Source organism: Monodon monoceros, unplaced genomic scaffold (assembly GCF_005190385.1).
Source record: "Monodon monoceros isolate NGI ecotype Baffin Bay Population unplaced genomic scaffold, NGI_Narwhal_1 Super_Scaffold_5, whole genome shotgun sequence".
NCBI classification, from domain to species: Eukaryota; Metazoa; Chordata; class Mammalia; order Artiodactyla; family Monodontidae; genus Monodon; species Monodon monoceros.
In genome coordinates, this window is record NW_021703782.1 from 111,935,049 (window position 1) to 111,956,701 (window position 21,653).

Consider the following 21,653-nt stretch of genomic DNA (forward strand, 5'->3'; position numbering starts at 1 on the left):
CGATGAAGCCGGCTGCCTATGGGGAGGCCACACGGCAAGGAAGGATAGCCCCCCCATGTGGGGCGCAAGTGTGGGGAGGGTGTCTCTTCCTCTCTTCCCCACCGTCCCGGGCCAGCACTCTGCGCCCAGGCTCTGGGAGACCCGAAGCCGAAGACCCTGGTCAGGCCACACCTGAGTGCCCGCCCCACAGACGCCGTGAGATAAGGAGCGTGCGCTGCTCCAGGTGACTTGTTAGAAACAACAGGTAACCATACGCTTCTCCAAATGTGTTTCATTTACTCTCGTGTTCTTTAAAGCAAAGAAGGAGGCGCTGACACCGAGAGGCGTTCCTGGCCAGTGCTCCCTCACCCCGCCCATGACTCACATCCCCTGGCCGTGAGGGAAGAGGGTGGGGACTCGGCTCCAGCACCCCAAGCCGGCACGGGGGCTGAGCAGACCTCCAGAAAAGACGCTCACCTCCACCCTCCTTAGAATGGACCCCGGGCCCCCTGAAGGCACGTCACCCTCTGCGTGAGCTTGGGACGGCCCCGGCAGGCAGTAGCGCAGCACCCGTGTCGGGTGGCCCAGGTGGGGACAGCTCACCTGTGCCATCCAGCGCTTTTGGATGGGTCCCAGCTCGAACAGTCAAAGTGTGGAACAATTTCCACAGAGAACACGTGTAGCCCCTCAGCTCTGGTCGGCTTCCTTGACATCCAACCCACTTTATGTGATTAGTAAGGAATATTCCAGAAATCTGGGGGGGGGTAGGAAAACAATAAGAGATAATTGAATTGTTAAAATTAGTTGGTGGTGGACTTCCCTGGTGGCGCAGTGGTTAGGAATCCGCCTGCCAAAGCAGGGGACACAGGTTCAAGCCCTGGTCAGAGAAGATCCCATGTGCCGCGGAGCAACTAAGCCCGTGTGCCACAACTACTGAGCCTGCGCTCTAGAGCCCGTGAGCCACAACTACTGAAGCCCGCGCGCCTAGAGCCCAGTAGCTGCAACTGGAGAAAGCCACGCGCTGCAATGAAGACCCAACACAGCCAAAAAACCAAAAAAGTTGGTGAATGTGGTCAGTCTTGATTGGGCGGTGGTTACACAGGGAGCACGTCTCTCAAAACTTCAACTGTACATCTCACCATGTGTAAATTTAAATCCAATAACGAATAAATGAGAGAAAAAAAAAGTCTCTATTTTACTAAAAGAGTTCTCAAAATACGGAAACGTGGCCCGTTCTTTTCCAGTCTTTGGGGAGAAGGGAAGAGCTCACCTGTGTCCTCATGAAGCAGCCCTAGGCAGCATCAAAGACACCCAGCTTTTTTTTTTTTTGACACCCATCTTGTTTTAAAGTTAGAATTAGTTACAGTGAGATTCATAGGAGAAGACTAATAACAAAAAAATTCAATTGTCAGGCAATTCTCCATCTGAATGAATAGGACCTTCACCTTACAAGCAGCGAGCCGAAGGGCTGTAACAGCCCAGAAGTGGGGCTGTGAACTGCGCTCCGCGGGCGTCCCGGCCCCTCAGTCCCCACGGGTGACTGCACAGGCCCAGTCCCTGAGGGTCTGAGCCCCTGCTCTCAGCCACCTTCCCCGTCACACGGCTCAGGTCCCATGGATCAGAGGCCAAGGCTAGAAACCGGCACCCACAGGGTCGCTGGAATCAGACCCCGGGGAGCCTACGCCCTGGAGCCTGTGGCCACAGACGCCGGCCCAAGACCCTGGCTGCACGCCCGGCCTGCACGGCAGCTCGACCCATCGCCTTCATTCACTACTTTTTTAAGTGTGAAATCTAGATGAGTTCACTAAAAAAACAGAAGACAAACCCTAATGTTTCACTGCCTGACAAAACCCCCATCGTCTCGGTTGGCCGTCTGTCCCAGACCCAGGCAGAGGGAGCGGGAGGTTGCCATAGAAACCGGGCAGCAGAACCGGGGAGGGAGACTGGCGGCGCATCGGACGAGGGCAGGTGCGGGGTCCCCCATGCTCGTCGAAGGGGCTGCCTCACCCGCATCTTGTTGTTGACCAGGTCGAGGACGGCATCATAGGGGATCCTGTCCAGGGGCAGGCTGGCCAGCCACTCCTGCAGCGTCTCCAGCAGCTTCCTGACCGGCGGCCGCCCGGGGAACAGCTGAGCAGGGAAGACCACACTCAAGGACGGGTCGGGAAGCGGCCCCCACGGCGCGGCCTCCCAGCGGCGGAGACCGGGCCTGCCCTGCCCTGGACCCACCAGCTGGAGGGAGCAAGCGTCTCCAGTCCACCCAGGCTCCCACGGAGAACAGGGGTGGGGGTCTCTGGGGGAACTAGAGTTTCCCCAGAACACAGACAAGGGGGAAGCCCGCACTGGACCCCATTCCTGCAGCTCCACCACCGCCCGGCACCCGGGACACAGCCACTCATCCTCACGCCCGGCGGCCACTTCACGACAACGGACCACACGGCCGCCGGGGCCCTTATTTATCACGTTGTCAAGGGCTTGTGGGCCTTTCTGAAATCACTGCCTATTCATTCCACGTTCCTCATGGTAATTCACGCTAATCCCGCCCCGCTGTCCTGACACTCCCTCACCTCCCCCGCTGCCAGCTCTGACTGTCAGGCTAACTGGAAAAGGCATGCACACCCCTGCGGCTTCCACGCAAAGTGCCATTGCTGGCTAACTCCACGTCGACACTCAGGCCGCGCTGGCGGCCCGGGAAGCCTCGAGTGCAAGGATCCCAGCGGTCCTGCAGTCCTTCTGTGAGGAACTTCGATTAGATGCTGCCAATGAAATGTGCAAATTCAAGGCTGAAAGAGCTCTTGGAAACCTGGGCTGAGACCTGACTATCAACGGTGCTGAGACAGATGTAGCTGCGTCAGCTGCAGGAACAGCCAGAGCGGAAACATCGCGTCTTCAGCTCTGCAAAATCTGGGTCTTGCCAACACTGGTTCCAGGGCACCACGACCAACGGACCAGCATTTAAAGTTTAAGTAAAGGGTAGAGAAGTTATTCAGAATAATTTATGCTGATCTGACTCACAGGCTCTGCCCACGTGTGGAGCCCTCCAGCGTGACGCTGGACTGGAACGAGGACAGAGAACGTGAGGCACGTGTGCAGCAAGACCCCTGTCCTGATGCGGGGGGCAGGCGGGGGCGTTCTTAAGGAACGAGGACAGTGGGGGGGATCCGACCTCTGCGGGGCGCAGCGTGAGGAGAACTGTCCAAACAGCTTCCGTTTATTCATTTGAAACAAATCAGCTGACTCCTTATTCCCTTAAACATAAATTCTACCTCCTGAGTTTCTTCAAAGACCTTACAACGTGAGTAAACCCTGACCAGCGGAAGTGTTGGCTATGAAGCACCTTGAAGCACCTTGTCAGGGATCGCACACACGTGGCAAGGGAAACCTTTCAGAATTAAGCTTCCTTATCTCTTAGATAACAATAGGTGTTATGAAGGGTGGCCTCTGGAGGCAGCTGCCATAGCCAGCGCAAGACCAAAGGTGACCAAAGGAGCCCAACAGCGGGCAGGGCGTGTCTAGGGCCTGGGCTATCTCAGAGAGATCTCAGAGAGAGGAAGGGCCACGGCCAGGGCTGCTGGGCCAACAGAACAGGGGCCCAGGTCCACTCCCAGGGAAGAGGGATGACCGACTGCTCCAACCTCTGCCCAGCGCAGGGGCTCTGGGCCCAGAAAAACACCACAAGCCTGGACTTTCAGCTCTGGAGCTAAGAGTTCTTGGCAGGAATGTAACCCCGACACCCACTCCCCTCTAAACGTGAGCTGACACAGCAGCCACCACGTGCCCCCCGCCCAGGGCCCACCCGACACGACACCGCAGGCCGCAGCCGTCTCGCTGCCCGGTGGCCCGCCGCTTCCCACCTCTCCTCCCAGCTCCCCGACGCACAGGCCTCCTGCCCACTCCCCGCTCGTCCTGCTGGCCCTCAGGCCTTCCCCGGGCACCGCTCGCCCCGAGCCGGCAGGGCCCTCTGACCGTGGCGCTGCCCTGCACAGTCCCCGCCCCCCCCCCCCCCCCCGCCGAGTGCGCGGGCGCCTCCACGTGGCCAGGAGCTTTGCGCCCCGCAGGCCCCCAGCACACGGCAGCCGTCTGGGTGAGTGGAGGACGGGCGAGGTCGCGTGGTCAAGCCCAGACGCCCATGCACCTTGGCCAGGACGGTGACGAAGTCCTTGAGTGTCTTCAGCTCGGCCCCGGCCAGGGACCTGTGGGCTGCCAGCTCCACCCTCAGGAGGTGGTGCAGCCCCGATTCCAGGTCAGCCGCGTACAGCTTCGACCTGGGAGGAAACGCTACAAGGTCAGTGTGGGCACCTCTCTCTTCACATAGATTCCTGCATGCTGGCTCCTACCCCAGAGGGACGCCACCCCGGGGAGACAACGCGGAGAATCCCCGAGCGCCGGCAGGTGGCTGGCAGGCTTCTGAACGAACGGCCCTGCAGTGACCCCCGGACCCCCAGCCACACACTCCCGGCAGCTTCACTCACCTGTCAAATTCCCTCCAAACCACGGCTTCAGAGTTGTCTTCTTTGCTTGCTTTTTCAGGCAATGAAAGCGATTTCTTCCTCACATCCGGCAATGACTTCAAATAAGAGGAGAAAAACGATCGGAGAGGCTTCCCGCTGCGAGAAAGGGGAGGGCAGGGCGCGGGCTCAGAGGCGGGCTTCGGCGGCCTGGCCCCCGTCCGCAGGCGCATTGTGGCCCCAGGTTCAGAGCAGCCCTCCCTCTGTAACTCCAGGGTGACGTGCACCACCCAGCCCAGCCATTCTCTGGGCATCTACTGCAGGTATCTTGGGCGGGGTGGGATGGTGGCAAAGCCCGGGCCTCGGGGAGCTGGCCCCCCACCTGAGAACATAACATCCCCACGGAACAAAAATGAATCGTAGTACTACGCTGGTTTGAGCATCTGCCAAGATCAGCTTTATCCTGTAGTTTCGACATCCTCTGCCCACAGGCTGCCAGCTCCGCGTGAGGCGTCCGGAGTCGGGCGGGGAGGGGGAAGGAGCGCCCAGCCCCTCCTCACAGCCCGGTGGCTCCTGGACACTGCGGAGTGGCCCCTCCACTGGCGGGGAGTGGAGGGCTGTGGAGGCCGTTACTGTGCCCTCCCCAGGTAGCTCAGGGGCCCCCCAAAGGGTCCAGAGCTTATTTTCATTCCCCAAAGGAGAACGCAGCAGTTACTGGTAAAAATATCAACGTCACTTTACGTTGAGGGTGTACCGATGACGCTCTGTGCTGAGGGCGCACAGATGACGCTCTGAATGTAAAACGAGCTTTTTACTCTGAAACAAGATGGCGGTTTGCTCAAGGAAGGTCTGCTGTAGAGCCGGGCGCCCCCGGTAAGACCTCCTGGCTTACCCTGAATTCCATTTCTTTTAAAGAATAGAAAATACACCCAAGGAACTACGGCGTGCTTGAGGCTCCTGGGGGCGGCGCCCTCGGTGCCCCAGCTAAACTTCCCAGAGGCTGAGACAGGAGCCCCGAGGGAGGAAAGCGCCCGCCTTCTCGCCGCCGTGTCAACACGCGGTGCCTCGCCAAGAGCTCCGGGGCCGCGGGCGAGGCTGGCCTGGGGCCTCCGGCGTGAGGCTGGGGGGCCAGGCAGGCAGCTCACCTCCCCGCCTGTGACGCTCTCCCAGCCTCGCCTCAACTTGCTTCCTCTTCAGCCGAGCTTATCTTACGGGTGTGCAGGCACCCAGCGCAGAGGCCAGCGGCATTTTCATGATGGTGCTGCTGGTGTCAGCAAGGCGAGCGCCCGTGTGGGGCCTGCAGCCGGTCTCCCCCACCACCCCACACACCAGTGAGCGCCCAGGGGCTGGGGGTGTCGGTGGCGTCACAAACATCCCTGAAGCCAGACTCTACTTACACGGTAACTAATCCGTGGGACCCATTTGGGTAAATCAAGTAACACGAGGGGACAGAAGAAACACCGAGCTTCTGCAGAAAGGCTTTATCCCAGCCCAGCGCTCTCTTCACCTCGATGTTCTCGTAGGGAATCAGGTCTAAGATCACCTGGGCAACGAGAAAGTAGGTCGCCTTCGCTGTGGACGGCAGGGTCCTCCGGAAACGGAATGACAAACGCAGCTTCTCACAGCATCGCAGCTCATCCCCTCTAAGCCAGACCACCGACATCCCTGTTCTGTGGCACTTTCAGGCCCCCGACTGTCGCACGGCAGGAACTACAGCCTCCTCACCGAGCAGACCATCAGACGGGTCTGTGCTGTGTTCCTTACACACCCTCCAAGGCCCTCAGTCGTCAGACAGGGACGGTCAGCCCCACGTGAGCTGGGGCCGCGCCCCAGCCTCCAGCTTCCCCTCCACCCTCGGGGCCTGCGTTGGGAGGCTGACGGCGTCCCCGGTCGGCCGTTCCTCCCTCCAGAGCTGCCCAGTCCAGGGCTGCTGAGGCTGAAGGCGCAGTGGTGGGGGGCAGTGGCAGTGGGACCCCCGGGTGGCATCTCAGGAGCTAGAAGAGTGTGAAAAACTAACAGCAAGCCCCAGGCGTGCCACCCGGACAGTCGGGTGCGGAACCACCTCTCTCTCAGGAGCGAAAGAGCCGTGTCCCAACCAGGGGCCTTGCTGAGAGCGGGAACTGGGCACCTGCCTGGCAGCCAAAGCCCCACTGGGACCACCACACTTCCTTCCCAGAGCCCCGATCTCGGAAGAACAGTCGAGAGGCCAGCAGGGAGGGAGAAACATGGCACCCGGGGCTAAGTTCCGGAGTGAGATGTCTCCTCTCATCCCTAGGAGACCTCGGGGTAAAGAATCCCTGTCCTCCAGCCCGGCTCCTGGCACCTGGATTTTACTGAGACTTTGCCAAAGGCAAGGGCTTCAGACCCACACATGTGAAGTGATAACAAAGCAAAGATTCACGACAGAAACACTGTTTTACAGAACCTGGGATTTGGCAAAAAAGTTGGGAGTTCAGAATACAGCAAAGAAAAAATCTTGATCATAATGCCTAGGAGGGCTCCCCTGGTGGCTCAGTGGTTGAGAGTCCGCCTGCCAATGCAGGGGACACGGGTTCGTGCCCCGGTCTGGGAAGATCCCACATGCCGCGGAGCGGCTGGGCCCGTGAGCCATGGCCGCTGAGCCTGTGCGTCCGGAGCCTGTGCTCCGCAACGGGAGAGGCCACAGCGGTGAGAGGCCCGCGTACCAGAAAATAAATAAATAAGTAACGCCTAGGAAAGAGAGAATGCCCTCAGGGGAGACGCGCGTCCCGAGGGCCAGGTCTGCCGTGAGTCCCTCCTGGCCACCCCCCGGGGGACCAGGCCCCCCACCCAGAGGACCAGGCTGCACTCGGGAGCTGCTTCCTCTCCCCTTGGGGGCAGAGCCTCACCCCAACAGTCTTCTCTGTAACCAGTGCGTCTGCTGAATAACACAAACGCCAATCCCAAGAATACAACAGATCAGGCGGATGTAGTTACTGCCACACAGCAATCTGATCACAGACCCGACACCGGAAGAGGCGCAGACAGTACCTCACGTCCAACGTAGGAGCTGTTGCTTTCAAATAAGACAGCCACGTAACGGCCGCCGCTGCTGTCAATGAGAGAAAGAACGTCCCTGGGCCTTTGAAGAGGAAAAGAGGCTTTCAGTGCTTTCAAGGCCATCGCAGACCAGTGCCCACGTCACTTAACGCAAGTCGCTACTTTACAAAATTACACTCAGCTTGCAGCGTGCCACCTTTTTACAGCACTACGCACCGAATGGGGTTCAAGGACGGGCACCCGGGAGGCCTGCCTTCGTCCGCGTGGCTCTGCAGGAAGTCGATCATCGCGTGCCGCACCGTCTGCGGCTCTCTGTCCGGCCCTGCAGGGCGGCACCCACCGTCACGGCCGCGTCTGCCTGCCGAGCGCCCGTCCCGCCCCGGGGCCCCGATAGTGCGAGCGCACACGGCCGTGGATTCACACGCCGGGAGGCCTCTCAGCAACCAGCGTGGGAATCGGTGAGCTCCAGGGACACACGGCCACGGGGGGGGGCCCCCCACGCACGCACACGCACGCGGCGTGGAGACAGAGGCATGTGTCCATCTACACCAAGTTCAGAGGCAGGCAGACTGCCCTCACTGTGGGCTCCTGGGGGGAGCTGGGGGGGATCACTGACAAAAATTCATCGGGGTGCCCTTGTGATGTGTGCACTTCTCAAACTTTTCTTTTTTCCAGAAAAGTTTACTTAAGAAAATAAATTTCACCACCATATTTGCCAAGGAAGGCAAAGCACAGAAGAAAGAATTCTCGCTGAAACTAGGACCGTTTGAACCCTTACAGGAAAGGAAGGGCCGATGGTGCCGATGTAAACGTGCCAAAGCCGGGGTGAGGGGCAGACCCAACCAGGGCGTGTTCTAGTCTCACGTGAACAGATTTATCTAAGAGGGAAGGAATCTAGGACGGTAGAACACAACACTTAGGTCCTTACCTTTAAAATCTTCTCCAGTTGTAAAGTCCTTTGCAAATGCTTTAAAATACTAAGAAGAAAAACAAAGAACAAATAAGAAACAGCCTTGCCTGGCGTCTGTGTAAACGTTTAATCTTTAAGCAACAAAACGACCATCGTCTTTGAGAGCTTTAGTCCCTTTTTTCCAGACACTTGACGTTGACTGACGACGAACCACATTTCTATGTGTTTCTGTGGATGACAGTGTTTCCCTCCAGATTCACGAGTGGCTGCTCAGTACCAAGCGGAACCCTGCTCTTTACATTTTCTGCCCCAACAGGGCTGGAGCTATGGCAGACGGCGCATCCCCTAAAGGCTCCTGGTGCTAGATGTTCACGGTATGTCCGCTCAACGACACAAAACTCCTAGGGACGAGGGCAGGCACTATATCAAGTGTCTTTGAGCAGAACAAAAGGACTTTACATCAAAATTAAAAACTTTCTTCGTTAAAAGACACAGTAAAGACAGTGGAAACAGTGACAGGCTGGGTGCTGACACCCCCGGACACGCATAGCTGAAGGAGGGCGAGTGTCGGGAAGACACAGGACTCCTGTAAATCAGTCAGAAAAGCACACACGAGGGAGAGGAAAACGGGCAAATGACACCAACAGACAGGGCCACCCGCGGAGCAGTGATCACTGCCTGTCACCCGTCAGCAGGGAAGGCCCAGCACCGCGCTCCAGGCTGGCGCCAGGGGGCACAGGACACACACGAGTGCCCGGGAGCTCAGGGTCCGTGGCGGTAAGCCGTGCTGCCGGCGGAGCCCAGCCCCACCCGGTGTGCGGGTGATTCCAGCAACGTCCTGTTAGGAAAGAGAGGAGGCCCGAAGCTCACACACAGCACACAGAGCCCTGTGTGTAAAGCTGAAACAAAATAAGACAGGAAAATAAAACAGTAACACGTTTCGACACGGGGCTCAAGGGGAGGGTGACTCTGGTGGGGCTGGGGCACCAGGCCAACCAGTGGGCGCGGCCCAGCCAGGAGACGGATGCACGGCTGTCACCAGGTCAACACTTAGGGGAGAAGCAGCTGACGCTGCACCACAGAGAGCGTGGGATGTGAGGGCTGAGAGGCAGGGGGGTCTCCAAGCTTCTCAGAGGTCACTTCCAAAAGCTCAGCTTTTTTCCTGAGATGTAAAGTCACCGTGATGCGCTCGGGTGCAGGCGAGTGACCACACACGTGCGCACACAGACCTGGGTCTGCTTCTCAGCTTCCAGTCCGCCCCCTAGTGGGAGAGACAGGGACAGGCCCGTGTGAGGGACAGCCGTGCAGGCACACGGCCGGGCAGGCCGGCCACACGCCGGCACCCAGACCCATCGCCGCACACCGACACCTGGGGGCCTCAGACCGGCTCTCAGGGCAGCTCCCGGCCATTCCCCCACCCGCAGGCCTCACCCACCTCCCCTCGCTGGGTGCAAGCAGGAGCTGCGGGTACCGTCCCACCACGACACGGGCGACCCAGCAGGGTGGGAGGAGAGGCGCCCCTCTGCAAACAGAACCCCCCACGCTTCAAGACGCCCGCCCCAAACGCTGACAGCGCAGCAGTCACACAGCTGGTGGGTTCCAACTTAAAGCCGCCGCCACGCGCAGGGAGGAGGTACTCACCCGGAAGGTGGGGTAGAAGTGGATCTCGTAGGCGCGGCACACCTCGTGGTTCTTCTCTTCCGCACAGTCCAGGGCGGCGACTCGGATGGCAGCGGCCCAGTCTGAAAAGCAGGAGTGAGACCCGTCAGTGCGGGCGCGTCCCCACGGTCCACCCAGGCCCGCAGCCTCGCGGGCCATCCCGCAAGCCCGTCCACGCTCGGGACAGTCCTGAGCTGAGCTGGGAAAGAGGATGGGACCCTCATTAGCGCTGTTGCCTAACCTGCAAATCGCCCCGCGGCCTCCTCGGTCTCCTAATTAAACGACCCCGAGACGGATGAGAGCGCTGGGAACAGAGGGCTGCCATCAGCCCGTGGCCGGCCCCCCGTCAGGGACACCGAGCCAGTGTTTACAGTTTAACTGGACGCACGTGGTCCAGGCCGTTTAGCCAGAACGTTCCCGTGTACTCACTCGAACGAGAGGAAAGGCCGGCAGCGTCCGGCCCCCGGTCTTTCAGGCCAGAGACACAGCTAGCTGTGTGCAAACACCAAGGAAGTGGTTCCGAACCCTTTCCCCGAGGCCCTTCCCGCACCCTCAGACACTGCTGCCGTTCTCGGGAGTAGAAAAGGAGCGCCTTCAAATACCTTTTTTCCTACCTTTAACATCAACACTTAACCAGCTCACAGTTGAGTCCTGTTTCACTCAAACCCTGAGCCCCTTCCCAGCGGTGCCAAGTGGGCCTCCGCCAGCCAGTCGTTTCAACATAACCGACCACGCGCCTCCAAAAGGGAAGAGCTTCTTTCCCAGCACAAGCGTCCTCTCGGCACCACACCAGCTCAGACCAACAGCTTCAGCAGCAACAAACATCTGGTCGGGAGTCCAATCTTCCTAACTGTCCCATTTTTGCTTACTTTGTTTAAATCGCGTCCAAACAAGGCCTGTCTTCTACACCCGTGGTCTCCCACCATCTGGATTTTGTGAGTGCCCCCTGCCCCCGGGGTTTTCTGTAAACATGCGGACCTAGATCTCAGCTTTGGGGGAGAACAGTTCCCAGGTGGTGTGGCATCCTTCCAACAGGAGATGGGTGACCTCTGGCTGCCTTCCTTCTTACTGACACCCCCCCTCCCCGCCCAACACTTTAATTCCCGAGGGCTGCAGGCCAGACGGCGGGCGGGGGCAGTTTGTACAGACGAGGCTGTGCCCTGGAGACCCCGAGGCGCGGCTCGCCCAGCGGTAAGGGTGGAGCTCGTCCCTTCGGTCACCAGCTTCCAAGGAGCGGTCTCCCCAACATCCTCCAGTGAGGTTTTCCCTTTAAAGATTTGCTCCCTTCCTCTGGGACGGTAAGATTCCCAAATGTTTCCTGGCTCCTCGCCTACAGGGGAATGGGCTGCAGGGGAAGCAGGATGAGCTGGCGGCCTCTGCAGACACACAGAGGAGCAGAGGAGCACCCGGGCAGGACCGGCCGGAGGGGACGGGCCAGGGACAGGGCGAGTCCCGCTAGCTGCCGTCTGCACCATGTGACTTCTGAGTGGGAACTGACAACGGTCCATCCCTGAGGCGCTGGTGAGTTCCGACAGACACCACCCATCTAAACTAGTCATCTGGTTATAAATCACGCCAAACGGGTTTTCTCTGAGTGTTGCTACGACCTGAGACTCCAGAGGTTGTATTAAAAGCATGCCTGGAAGGAGAGAGAAAATACTGCCCATCACTAAGTATTATACAAACATGACGGCTTCTACATACTAGCAATTCAATCATTACTTTTTTTTCCACCTCATACACCACTTTTGCTTAAAAATACATGCCTTTGGGACTTCCCTGGCGGTCCAGTGGTTAAGATTTTGCCTTCCAATGCAGGGGGTACAGGTTCGATCCCTGGTCGGGGAGCTAAGATCCCACATGCCTCAGGGCCAAAAAACCAAAACACAGAATAGAAGCAATATTGTAACAAATTCAGTAAAGACTTCAAAAATGGTCCACATTAAAAAAAAAAATCTTAAAAAAAATGCCTTTTTCCTCTGTAATTATACAAAATATTTACCGACGTTAATATAATGCAAAGAATCAAGTAAAAAAAAAAACCAAAACCAAAGTTCTGCTTTCACAGTCAATGAGCGAATAGTGTTGCACTTAATGTGGCCTCAGTGAAACCGGTTCATCTCGAGGCCATTTAAATGGATGGAAAACAAAAATCACAGAGCCCTCCCAAATCACAGGTCACATCTTTCTGGAGTCTCCAATTACAAGGACCTGAGGAAGAACAGTTAATACTCTCATCCACTTAGTGCGGCAGAGGCCCAGACGCAGGACAGGACGCACGGCTGGCAGGTTGCTGGGCTCCCAGGGCCACCTCCGCCCCGGCGGCCGGGCTGTGGGTGTACTCGCCACCGCGCTCTGCTACCTCCTCCCCGGCGCACAGACACAGGGCTTCAGGGCTTACTGAGAATCTCCATGGCACACTTTCACTCCATCTTCAAAAAAAGTGCTCTAGGACCCAGACAGAAAGAAAACGGAAAACTGCTTCAAGAGCTGACACTATGCACACAAGGGAGCCAGCCCCGGACAGAAAAAGCCGTTCACGAGGGTGCAGTTTTCACGGTGGGGCTTGGGCCCACTTTTTTGTTTTTCAGATTTTTCTTAATAAGTGTGTGTTATAGAAATAAATGTAGAAAACTTGGGAACCTCAGGGTACCTGCGGGGGCCGCGTGTTACGCATCCGTACACCGCAGGCCGTGCGTCCTGTTCCTCAGCTCACACCGCCCAGGATTCCCGGTGCAGGAGGCCGCAAACAGCACCCAGCACGGCTGCCACGCGCGGCCGCAGGGAGAGGAGGCCGCAGGCCCGGGTGCCGGCCCTCCCAACTCTAACACGGCGCTGGCTTCACACACGGCCCCGCTTCAACAGCTCCGCGACTGCAAACGAGAACCGCGGGCTCCACGGGCTGCTTGGCCCGCAGAGCCGAGTCCGGGCCCGGTGCCCACCCTAGCCCGAGACTCTGCCCGGCCAGCGCAGGGACACCGGCCCCACCACGACGCGCCCGGCTCTCAGCCCACAGGACACAGTCCTCGGGCGGACGCTGTCCTCTGAGTGGCCGGCCACGTTCCTCCTCAGTGTCACACACGTCGCCTCCTCACAGGGGCCATCCCTGGCCCTGCCCAGGAGCGGTCACCAGGGCAAGAGGAGCCCTGCCAGCCTCTCTTCCCAAGCGGAGCAAGTTCACAGGTTACGCGCTGTGGGGCCTGCCTGGCAGGCAGCTGGCTGTTACGCAGGCGGGGCCTGGAGCTCTGCCCGAGGTCCAGTCGGCTCGGTGGCTCCAGAGCCCGCGGCCCGTCGTCCAGGCAGGCAGAGCAGACGCCGCACCCGAGGCGCCTGGCCCGCCCTCCACCGAAGCGGAGGGTCCCACCAGGATCTTCTCCATGCTTGGTCCTGCTGCCTCCAGACGAAGACATGCCCCACTTCCAACTCAGCGCCCCCCGACGCTGCCACCCTAACGCCCGCCCCCCCAAACCCTCAGACGGTCACACGTGGAATGAAGCAGCCGTTTCCTCTGACAACTTCTTTAAAAAGCCCTGCACAACGTGGCCCCTTCTTAAACGTACAGACAATTCTTGTACTCCCAACACATCTCACACCTTCTCTTCACTGGACGTGGGCCACCCCAGAGGGCAGGAACCCATTCGCGAGCGTGGCACCCCACCCCGACCACAGGATGCAGCCACGTCACGGGCCAGAACGCATGGACGGGGCCAGGCCCGACCCGCACGACGCGCCTGTGCCGCGAGGGCCACTGTCACCTCCTCCCTCCTGCTCAGGACTCAGCTCTCAAGGCAGCTCTGCCGCTCGCGACCCCGGGCAAGCCTCACAGCCAAGCCTGGGATGCGACTGTCTCCCTTCCTGCTTTACCGGTGAGGAAGCGGCTCCAAGCCCCCACGGGATGACCGAGGGGGGCGGGGCGTTCTGCCCTGGAGCTGTGCCGGGCCGGACCTCTGGGCAGTAGCCGGGAGGACAGAGGAGACCGCCAGGCAGGGAACCTCCCCACCTCCTGTTACATTCATGACACACGGACCTTGAGCTCGCTTTTCCTTGCTTTTGGCCACGTGGCATGTGGGATCCTAGTTCCCCGACCAGGGACCAAACCCGCGCCCTCTGCAGTGGAAGCGCAGGGTCTTAACCGCTGGACCGCCAGGGAAGGCCCAAGTGTGCTTTTCTACGAAGTCTCCAGGCAGGGCAGCCCGCCCTCAACTGGCAGGTCACCCTCGTCCAGCTCAGCATCAACTCGCACCTTCCCAGTGAAAAGGTGAAAAATTCTTCTTGGCCTGACGCAGGGGATGCTCGGGTGGGGAAACAGGCTTTGCTGGGGGTGGGCGCCCGCATGCACCAGCACCCTGGGAGCCCTCCTGGGAGGGAGTCAGTGTGCACCCACCATCCCTTCAAGCTGGGACCGGGCCGCCGCCCTGAATGGACCCCGAAGGTCCTCCAGCCTCACTGTGTCCCACCCCAATGCGGCAGGCAGCGCCGGACAGCATAAGGACACCCGGCCGGAGGCAGAACGCCCGGCCCACACCCGCTCTGCCACCAGGTTTCGAGGAGCTGGGAAACTTAGGAATCTCCTTGTGCCTGTGTCACCCCAGCTGTAAAACAGAGACCCTAGATTACACCTTCCTACTCAGGTTTTTCAGCCTCCAAAGCGCCTTCAAGTGTCCCAGGCACCCAGTAGGTAGACCCAGCCCTTCAAAATAGGGTACAGCTGCCAGTGGCTTCGAAATGAAAAAGAAAAAAAAGTTGAGGTGTTACCTGAAAAAGCAATGGTGCCTCAGGAGCAGTCCGGCTGCGCTGAAATGCCTTGTGGGATGTTTAAGAAAAACTTACGCTGGCCTAGTCCTTCCTTGGACATCTCTAATATGTGGAATGCTCGGTAAAGTCACTAGCATGAGGGGTCCCTGCACCGAGTCCATCCTAAGTCAGTATCAGGGTATAAGTTTCGAAAAGCTAAGAGCATGACTCACACATTGCAGAGGGAACAGGTGTCACACATGCCCTTGACCTGGTTACTGAAGGACCCGTGCGGGGTGAGAGAGGACCAAGCACATGGCCACCAGCACCAGCCCAGCTGAGACAGAGCTGGCCAGCGCCAGCAGGGTTCCCTTTGCCACTGGACAGAAGGGATTTGCATCTCTGCCCGATCGGGCCTGCGAGTTCACTGCAGCCTGAGTCTGAGCCCTGAACTAACAGTCATTAAGCAGAGGTCAGACACAGGTGCACCCCCTGGACCTAGTCCTTGGGGAACCTGGGGATGAGGCCACATGGCACTGAGAGGACACGAGTCCCACCCTTCTGTCCAAGTTTTACACGTGTCTCAACAGCAGGATGTGGAAGAAAACTAGCCCGACTGGGCAGTGCCTGACCAAGGGCAGGAACGGCAGCTGGGCCCTGGAAACGAACGCGACAGTGACGCCACAGAGCCCCGGGCTGCCAACTGTTTCACTTGGCAAGTCTGGGCCAAACCCCATCTACCCCAGAGTGCACTCCACCTGGAAGGCCATCCTTCCTCCCGTTCGCAAACGGACGCTACCCCCCAAACACCTTAACGCTCTGGAGGACAAGCGCTGCTACCCTCCACAACCCACCCCCCGAGCACGTCAGCCCCTCACAAAGTGAGCTGGCACGGGGTGGGGCACCTCCCTCCCCTGTGGCACTCCCGCCGGCCAGTGGGCCTCTGGCCCTCAGTCCTCCAGGGAGCAGCCAGGGATCCTCCAGAGGAAGCAGGTCATGCGGCCCCGGCTGAAAGCTACTCCTCTGCTGGCCAGGAGGAGGGAGAACACGGCTCCCCCGGCCCCTTTCGGAGCTGGACCCTCTGGGCGCACCCCGGCCCTGCCGTGCCCCCACGTGGCGGGCCCCTCGCTCAGCGGCCCTGCCCTGCGCCGCTCCCACCGCCCCACTCCCCTTCCCAGGACTTACCCCCCCAACCCACTGCCCATGCTGCCCGCACCTCCCCACAAGGACGGGGTCCACGGGAGGGGGAACGCACTTGGATTAATGCAGAGCCGGAGTCTGACGCTGCTCCGGCAGGGCGCATGCTGGCGGGCAGAGGACAGCCCCCTGCCCGGCCCGAGGGCTCCCGCGTCCACAGGCGGCCAGGGCTCCACTCCAGACAGCGCGCCCCGTCGGAGGGCAGCCTGGGGCGGGGCCTGCCCACACCTCACACGGAGCTGCGGGAAGGCCCGGAAGGAGGCAGATGAGGGAGAATTTCGGTTATAGAGGCGCCAGCAGCCACTGCAAGTATCCCAGCAGATGGACGGCATTCACGCCACACAAAAGGGAGACGAGTCTATTTTATCAAATAAAATGCAAACCACTTCAGAGGTTGAGCTTCGGGGTCTTCGCCCATTCAGCTGGTACCCTCCCCTCCTCCTGCCTCTCCCACCTGTTGGGACCCCACCACACAAAGGAGAGAAGCGCTCTAAACCGAATGCAAATTGCCTGCTTTCAGGACGAGACAGAGTCAGCCACCCCCAACCAGACACGGGGGTGAAGCGCGCCAGCTGCGAGGCAGGGAGGCCGCCAGAGCCTCCACAGGGAGCAGCGGTGAGGCCCGCGCCTGCTCCGCACTCCCACTCGTGAGCCCGTCTGTTTTCAGTACCGCAGGCTTAAAAAATACTCGTGAAACAATTAAGCTTCTGTATACAGTGGACTAAAATTTATTTCAAGTTTCCTTGTCAAGTAACCATATTACTTAACCTAACAGGATTAGACTTTTCACCGTCACTTGTCACGCTCTAATGAAACATCTATAAAAGTCTGATTTATGGTCCAGCAACAACTGGTTCTAGATGATTACAGAACAGAGGAAGCGGCCTCCGGGGCTCCAACGGCGTGGCCGGGTGCAGTGCTTAAGGCCCGGCTCCACCCCGGCCTCCTCTCCCTCCTCGCCCTCGGGCAAGTCAGGGTGACGCTGGCCTTTCTGATCCCACATTCCAGCTGCTGGAGGACGCTCTGGTCCCTGCACACGCCCCTTCCTGGACGAGCAAAGGGCTGCTTAGACAAGCTCCAAGTTCAGGCTGCAAACCAGGACACACAGGCCTCGGCAGAAACTAAGCCTCACGCTAAGGAGCACGCGTTACACACGAGCCCCCAGAGCAGCCTGGAGTTGCGCGCTCTGCCTCAGCCTCGCCACGGGGCGGAGGGCCGGGACTGGGTCTCCAGCGTCCTTTCAGCCCCCGAGCTCGCCCGGTGTGGTTAAGCTGACACTGTACGTGGTCCCGCAGGCTTTGCAGTGAGCCCACTGGATGCGGACAGGCTCCTGCCGGCTGGAGGCTGTGCATCGCGAGGCAGGAAAAGCCCCCAAGATGCGTAAGGTCCCTGACTCGCCTGCAAAGCCCAGGCAGGCCGGCGGCATTTACCACCAGGGCTCCTTCACTCAGTGTCGCGGGCTTCACACAGCGGCGGTGTCCCTCTGGACCTGGTCGCAATGAAGTCTGGGTCTTGCAGACAAGTCTTGGTGGCGGGAGCCCACAACAAGCTTTGCTGGGCCCCTAACGGGGAAGGGGGGGGGCGCCCCTGCCCACCCACCTCTCTGGGGTCCAGGTGAGCTCCCGTTCCATCAGCACCCCCTCCTCCCTCAGTCCCGCCTCCTTCTGCGGTGCACAGGTAATGACCCGTGGGGAACACCAGGTGGTCTAGTTCACGCCCACGAAGCCTGCGGCCATGCTGACCAGGAGACCGCTGGTGATGAAGAGCTCACTCGGAGGTGAGACCAAGCCCCGGCAGCAAGAAGGGGCCCGGCTGTCCCCGCAGATGCCAGGAGCGAGCCGTCGGGGCTCTGGTGCCCCTGGCCTGCCCCTCAACCGTGTGACCACACGTGGGTGACGGGAGGAGAAGGGGTGTGCGGCGGGTGCCTGCCTGCCAGCTCCGGGGCGCCCCTCTGAGTCTCTCATCAAGAATTCTGGGGCCAATGACAGAAAACCTGCCCCTGCTTCCCTGGCGCTCTTCCCCAAAGACAGAGCGGAGGAGAGATGGGCCGGGACAGACACCAGGACCCGGTGATGCTGAGAGGGACACTCCTTGCCTTGACAAATCTCGGTGGTGGCGGGCTGCCCCCCCCCCACAGGTGTCTCAACTCCCACCTCAAAAGGAAGTGGCATCACCAACTGAGCTAACATCACAGCTCCGGGCAAAAGGATTTTCAGGGACACGGCAGGGTTTTGTTTTGCGAAGGACTCAGAAGTGACAGGCCTGAGCCAGATCTACATAAACGCTGGGAGGACAGCTGACACCCAACAGTAGATCTTTTGTTGGTTAAGCCATCTTCTTCGAAGGAAAAACAATTATTTTCAAAATCTTGAAAATATCAGCGAAGAGCTCAAGTTCAATCCAAATCTTTTAGGAAAACAAAGGTGTCCCTAAGCTGTGCACAGAGAGGCCCTGCCGAGCGGAGGAGTCCCACCTTCTGCAGACCCCTACCCACGCTGAGCAAGTGGAAGAGGCCACTTAGGAGGTGCTCGTGAGGGGACAGCAGGGGAAGCAGGTGCTCCTCTAGCTCAGTGACCACCACCACCCCAGGCAATCTCAAGCCAGGGAGTAGAGGCTGTACTGTAACCACCCACCTTCTAGAAGCCACAGTGCTGTTGAGACTGGGGTGGGGGGCAGATGGGGCAAGCTGGCTGGACACTGCATTTCAAGAGGAGTGGGAAGAGGCACCTGACGGGCCTAGTCCAAGGCCTGCGTGCCCCGGGGACTCACTGGACACTCCAATTCACAAGTGACTGAGCCGGCCCAAAGTAGCAACAGCGGGAGTGATGACTGCGCTCAGACTGGCCCCTGTGGGCGCTGGGCGCCCCCTCCCCTGCGTGACGGCCCGCGTCCAGAAGGCGGCGCTGGGCAGAGGGGCTGCGCCAGCCTCCTCAGTGAGGGTGAGGGCAGTTCTTCCCAACGCGTTCCACGGGGACTTCGCGGAAATGAGGCACCGGAAGGGCCCTGTGGCCAGTCACGTGGGACCCCAGGGCCAAGTAATGGGTTCCTTTACTGGGGAGTTCTCGTGTGTGGACAGCCACGAGGGGGTATTGCATAAGCCACGCTTCCGCCCCTTTTGGCCACAGGCCCATCCCTGCAGTTGTCCTGCAGGGTTAGTGTCCCTGAGCACAGAAATCCTCCACCTCTGGGGCTTGTGCTGACAGGACGCCAGGCCTCACGCCCAGAGCTTCTGATCCAGCAGGCCTGGGCTGGGCCGACCAAGTCCCCAGGTGAGCCCTCTCTGGGGACCCCAAGTGCCAAGCCTCTGCCTCCAGTCAGAGCTGGTGCTTGGGAGCCCCCCGGGGCAGTTTGGCTCTCAGGGCCCCCTGGCCGCCGCTCCCCTCACCCTGCCCCGCCTGCCCTGTCTTCCGAGCCACAGCTGTTTCTCACTCAGCCACATCTCCTGTCTCAGGCCTGCTCTTCCTGCTTTGACTTGTAGGATGTCCAACTCATTTAAGATAACCTTATTTAGCTAACAGTTAAGTTAATCACACCATTAGGTATGGGTTTTACTAGTTTCGGTTCCAAAAACAACTTTCCTTCTGAGTTCCAGGGACAATTTTCAAGGCTCCTTACATGCTGGTTCAACTATGAAATCGTTTGCGACACTCAAAGCTGGTTTATAACATTTATATTTCAGACACTAAACTGAAAAAATCAAAATATGCACAGAACAGGTGACAATTGTCTTGCCAGAGCGACCCGCGTTTTAATTTACCTGTGTTTCCACCACCCAATGACAAAAGAGAATTGCAAAGTCCTCTGTTTGGTGTCAAAGCAAAGGCTTAAAAAAAAAAAACCTACTAAGGAGTAAAACGTCCGTTTCATAGTCTCTGATTTCAGTTCTGACCAGTGCCAAACACTAGGGACTCAAGAAGACATTAGATCAAAGAACAGACCCTCTAGAATCAACAGGCCCCAACACCCTAAGGCAAAAGGAGACGCATCTAAAAATAATCATTTACAGTCATGCACAAAAGCCCTATTTAGACTTTTTTAAAGTTTCCTTATGAGTCTGTCTAGATATGAAAAAATCACAACAGGGTTGGATGTAAAACTAAAGTGCAGGAAGAGAACCTAGCAATTTGTTGCTCTCTTGCCCACTGAAATACATAATTAGAGGTCAGCTCAACCTCAGCAAGAGCCCTGCCAAACCCAGCTCTTGCCGGAGACCAGCTCCCACTTCAGAGCAATTCGCATTCCGTTCTGAAGCGTGGCCAGCTTGCAGGGAGGCTGCAGCAAAACGCCTAACTGGCTACAACTCTGCCATTTAGAGCAGGCCAATAGCTTAGTGACTGATTATCAATTTGCAACATGACAAAGGTGCCAAACATCAATAAACTGTGGGAACATGACCAGAAGTTTGGTGGGTGACAGATTTATCCAAGGCTGCACGTCCATGAACAAGGAACCAACCAATGAAATGCTTTGAAGGTCTTTTTCTGCTTCTACAGAGAAGTCTCCAGCACAGTTGGACATCTATGTTGTGGACACTGTGAGTATCCACCATATGCTCAGCTAACCAAACCTGAAGAGGATGAAGAAGGACTTACAGGGAAAGTGGCTTGGAAGAGGAATGGGGATCCTCAAAGAATGAGGAGTCTAGGCGCTGGAGTGGAATTACTGAGGATGGCGTGCACGTCGGGACACAGCTGGGATAAAGGCCTGGGGCGTTAATGAAGGTCTCAGGGGCTCAAAACTAGGGGTCTGGAGAGCTAGGCGATAATGGGGAGGCCTCCCTGTCCCCAGCTGTGGAGTGAGGGCTGGAGGAGAAGGGTTCTTGTCATTCTGACTTAAGACGACCGACTTCCCAAGATCTCACCGGTCAGATGGGGGATATACCCCGGGGTGCGGGCCAGCGGCGGCCTATGCGAGGTGCCCCCGTAGGGCAACGGGAAAGGGGCCTGAGAAGCTGCCGCGAGCCGGAGGGCAGGTGCCAGGCCGAGCGGCCGGGATCGAGTCCCGCGCGGGGGCGCGCCTCACCTCGCACGTCCCCGGCCAGGGCCCGCCAGGTGGGCGCGTAGCCGATGCAGTGGCCGCACCACGAGGAGTAGAACTGCACGAGCCACGCGGCGGAGCTGTTGGCCGTGGCCCCGCGCACGCTGCCGCTGTCCAGCACCCACACGGCGTCCTCGCCCGCGCGGTACAGCCGCGCCGCGCCACCCGCGCCTGGCCCCGCCGCCGCCGCCAGCAGCACGAGCAGCGGGGGCAGCCGCGAGGGCCGCGCCGGGGTCGGGCGCCGGACTCGGGCCTCAGTCCCCGCCGGGGCTCCCGGGCCGCGCGCCGCCGACACCGACGTCCCGGCCGCCGCCATGTTGGGAGTGCCGCGCCGCGCCTGACCTTTCACCCTGGCAACCGCCGTCACGTGCGCCGCGCGCGCCCGGCCCCGCCCCCACCGCCAGAGGCCAGGCCCCGCCCCCAGCTCCGCCCGCTCCCGGCCCCGGCTCCCAGGCGCCCCTCAGTCCCGGACCCTGAGCGCCAGGCACCGACTCGCCCCTCCTCCAGCCCCCTGGTCACGCCTCCTGCCCCGCCCCTGAGCTCATGGCCCCTCCCCAACCGCCTGGCCACGCCTTCTGATCCCGCCCCCTCGCGCCCGGCTCCGCCCCCCATGCCCCGCCCCCACTATCACCGCCTCCGCAGACACACCCCACTCCCCACCCCAAGCTGGG

The 21,653-nt window shown here is 59.4% G+C and overlaps 1 protein-coding gene across 1 annotated transcript in view; it reads right to left on the reverse strand.

Moving 5' to 3' along the window:
* Positions 1 to 21,298, reverse strand: part of QSOX2 (quiescin sulfhydryl oxidase 2) — a 29,082-nt gene extending 7,784 nt beyond the window's left edge. The window contains exons 1-10 of the mRNA XM_029203202.1: positions 20,968 to 21,298; positions 9,997 to 10,097; positions 8,374 to 8,422; positions 7,662 to 7,767; positions 7,437 to 7,527; positions 5,825 to 5,970; positions 4,452 to 4,586; positions 4,115 to 4,244; positions 1,987 to 2,109; positions 583 to 733 (exon numbers count right to left, since the gene is read on the reverse strand). Coding sequence (XP_029059035.1) covers positions 583 to 733; positions 1,987 to 2,109; positions 4,115 to 4,244; positions 4,452 to 4,586; positions 5,825 to 5,970; positions 7,437 to 7,527; positions 7,662 to 7,767; positions 8,374 to 8,422; positions 9,997 to 10,097; positions 20,968 to 21,298 — 1,363 coding nt within the window. The remainder of the gene's footprint in view (positions 1 to 582; positions 734 to 1,986; positions 2,110 to 4,114; positions 4,245 to 4,451; positions 4,587 to 5,824; positions 5,971 to 7,436; positions 7,528 to 7,661; positions 7,768 to 8,373; positions 8,423 to 9,996; positions 10,098 to 20,967) is intronic.
* Between the last annotated feature and the right edge of the window lie 355 nt (positions 21,299 to 21,653).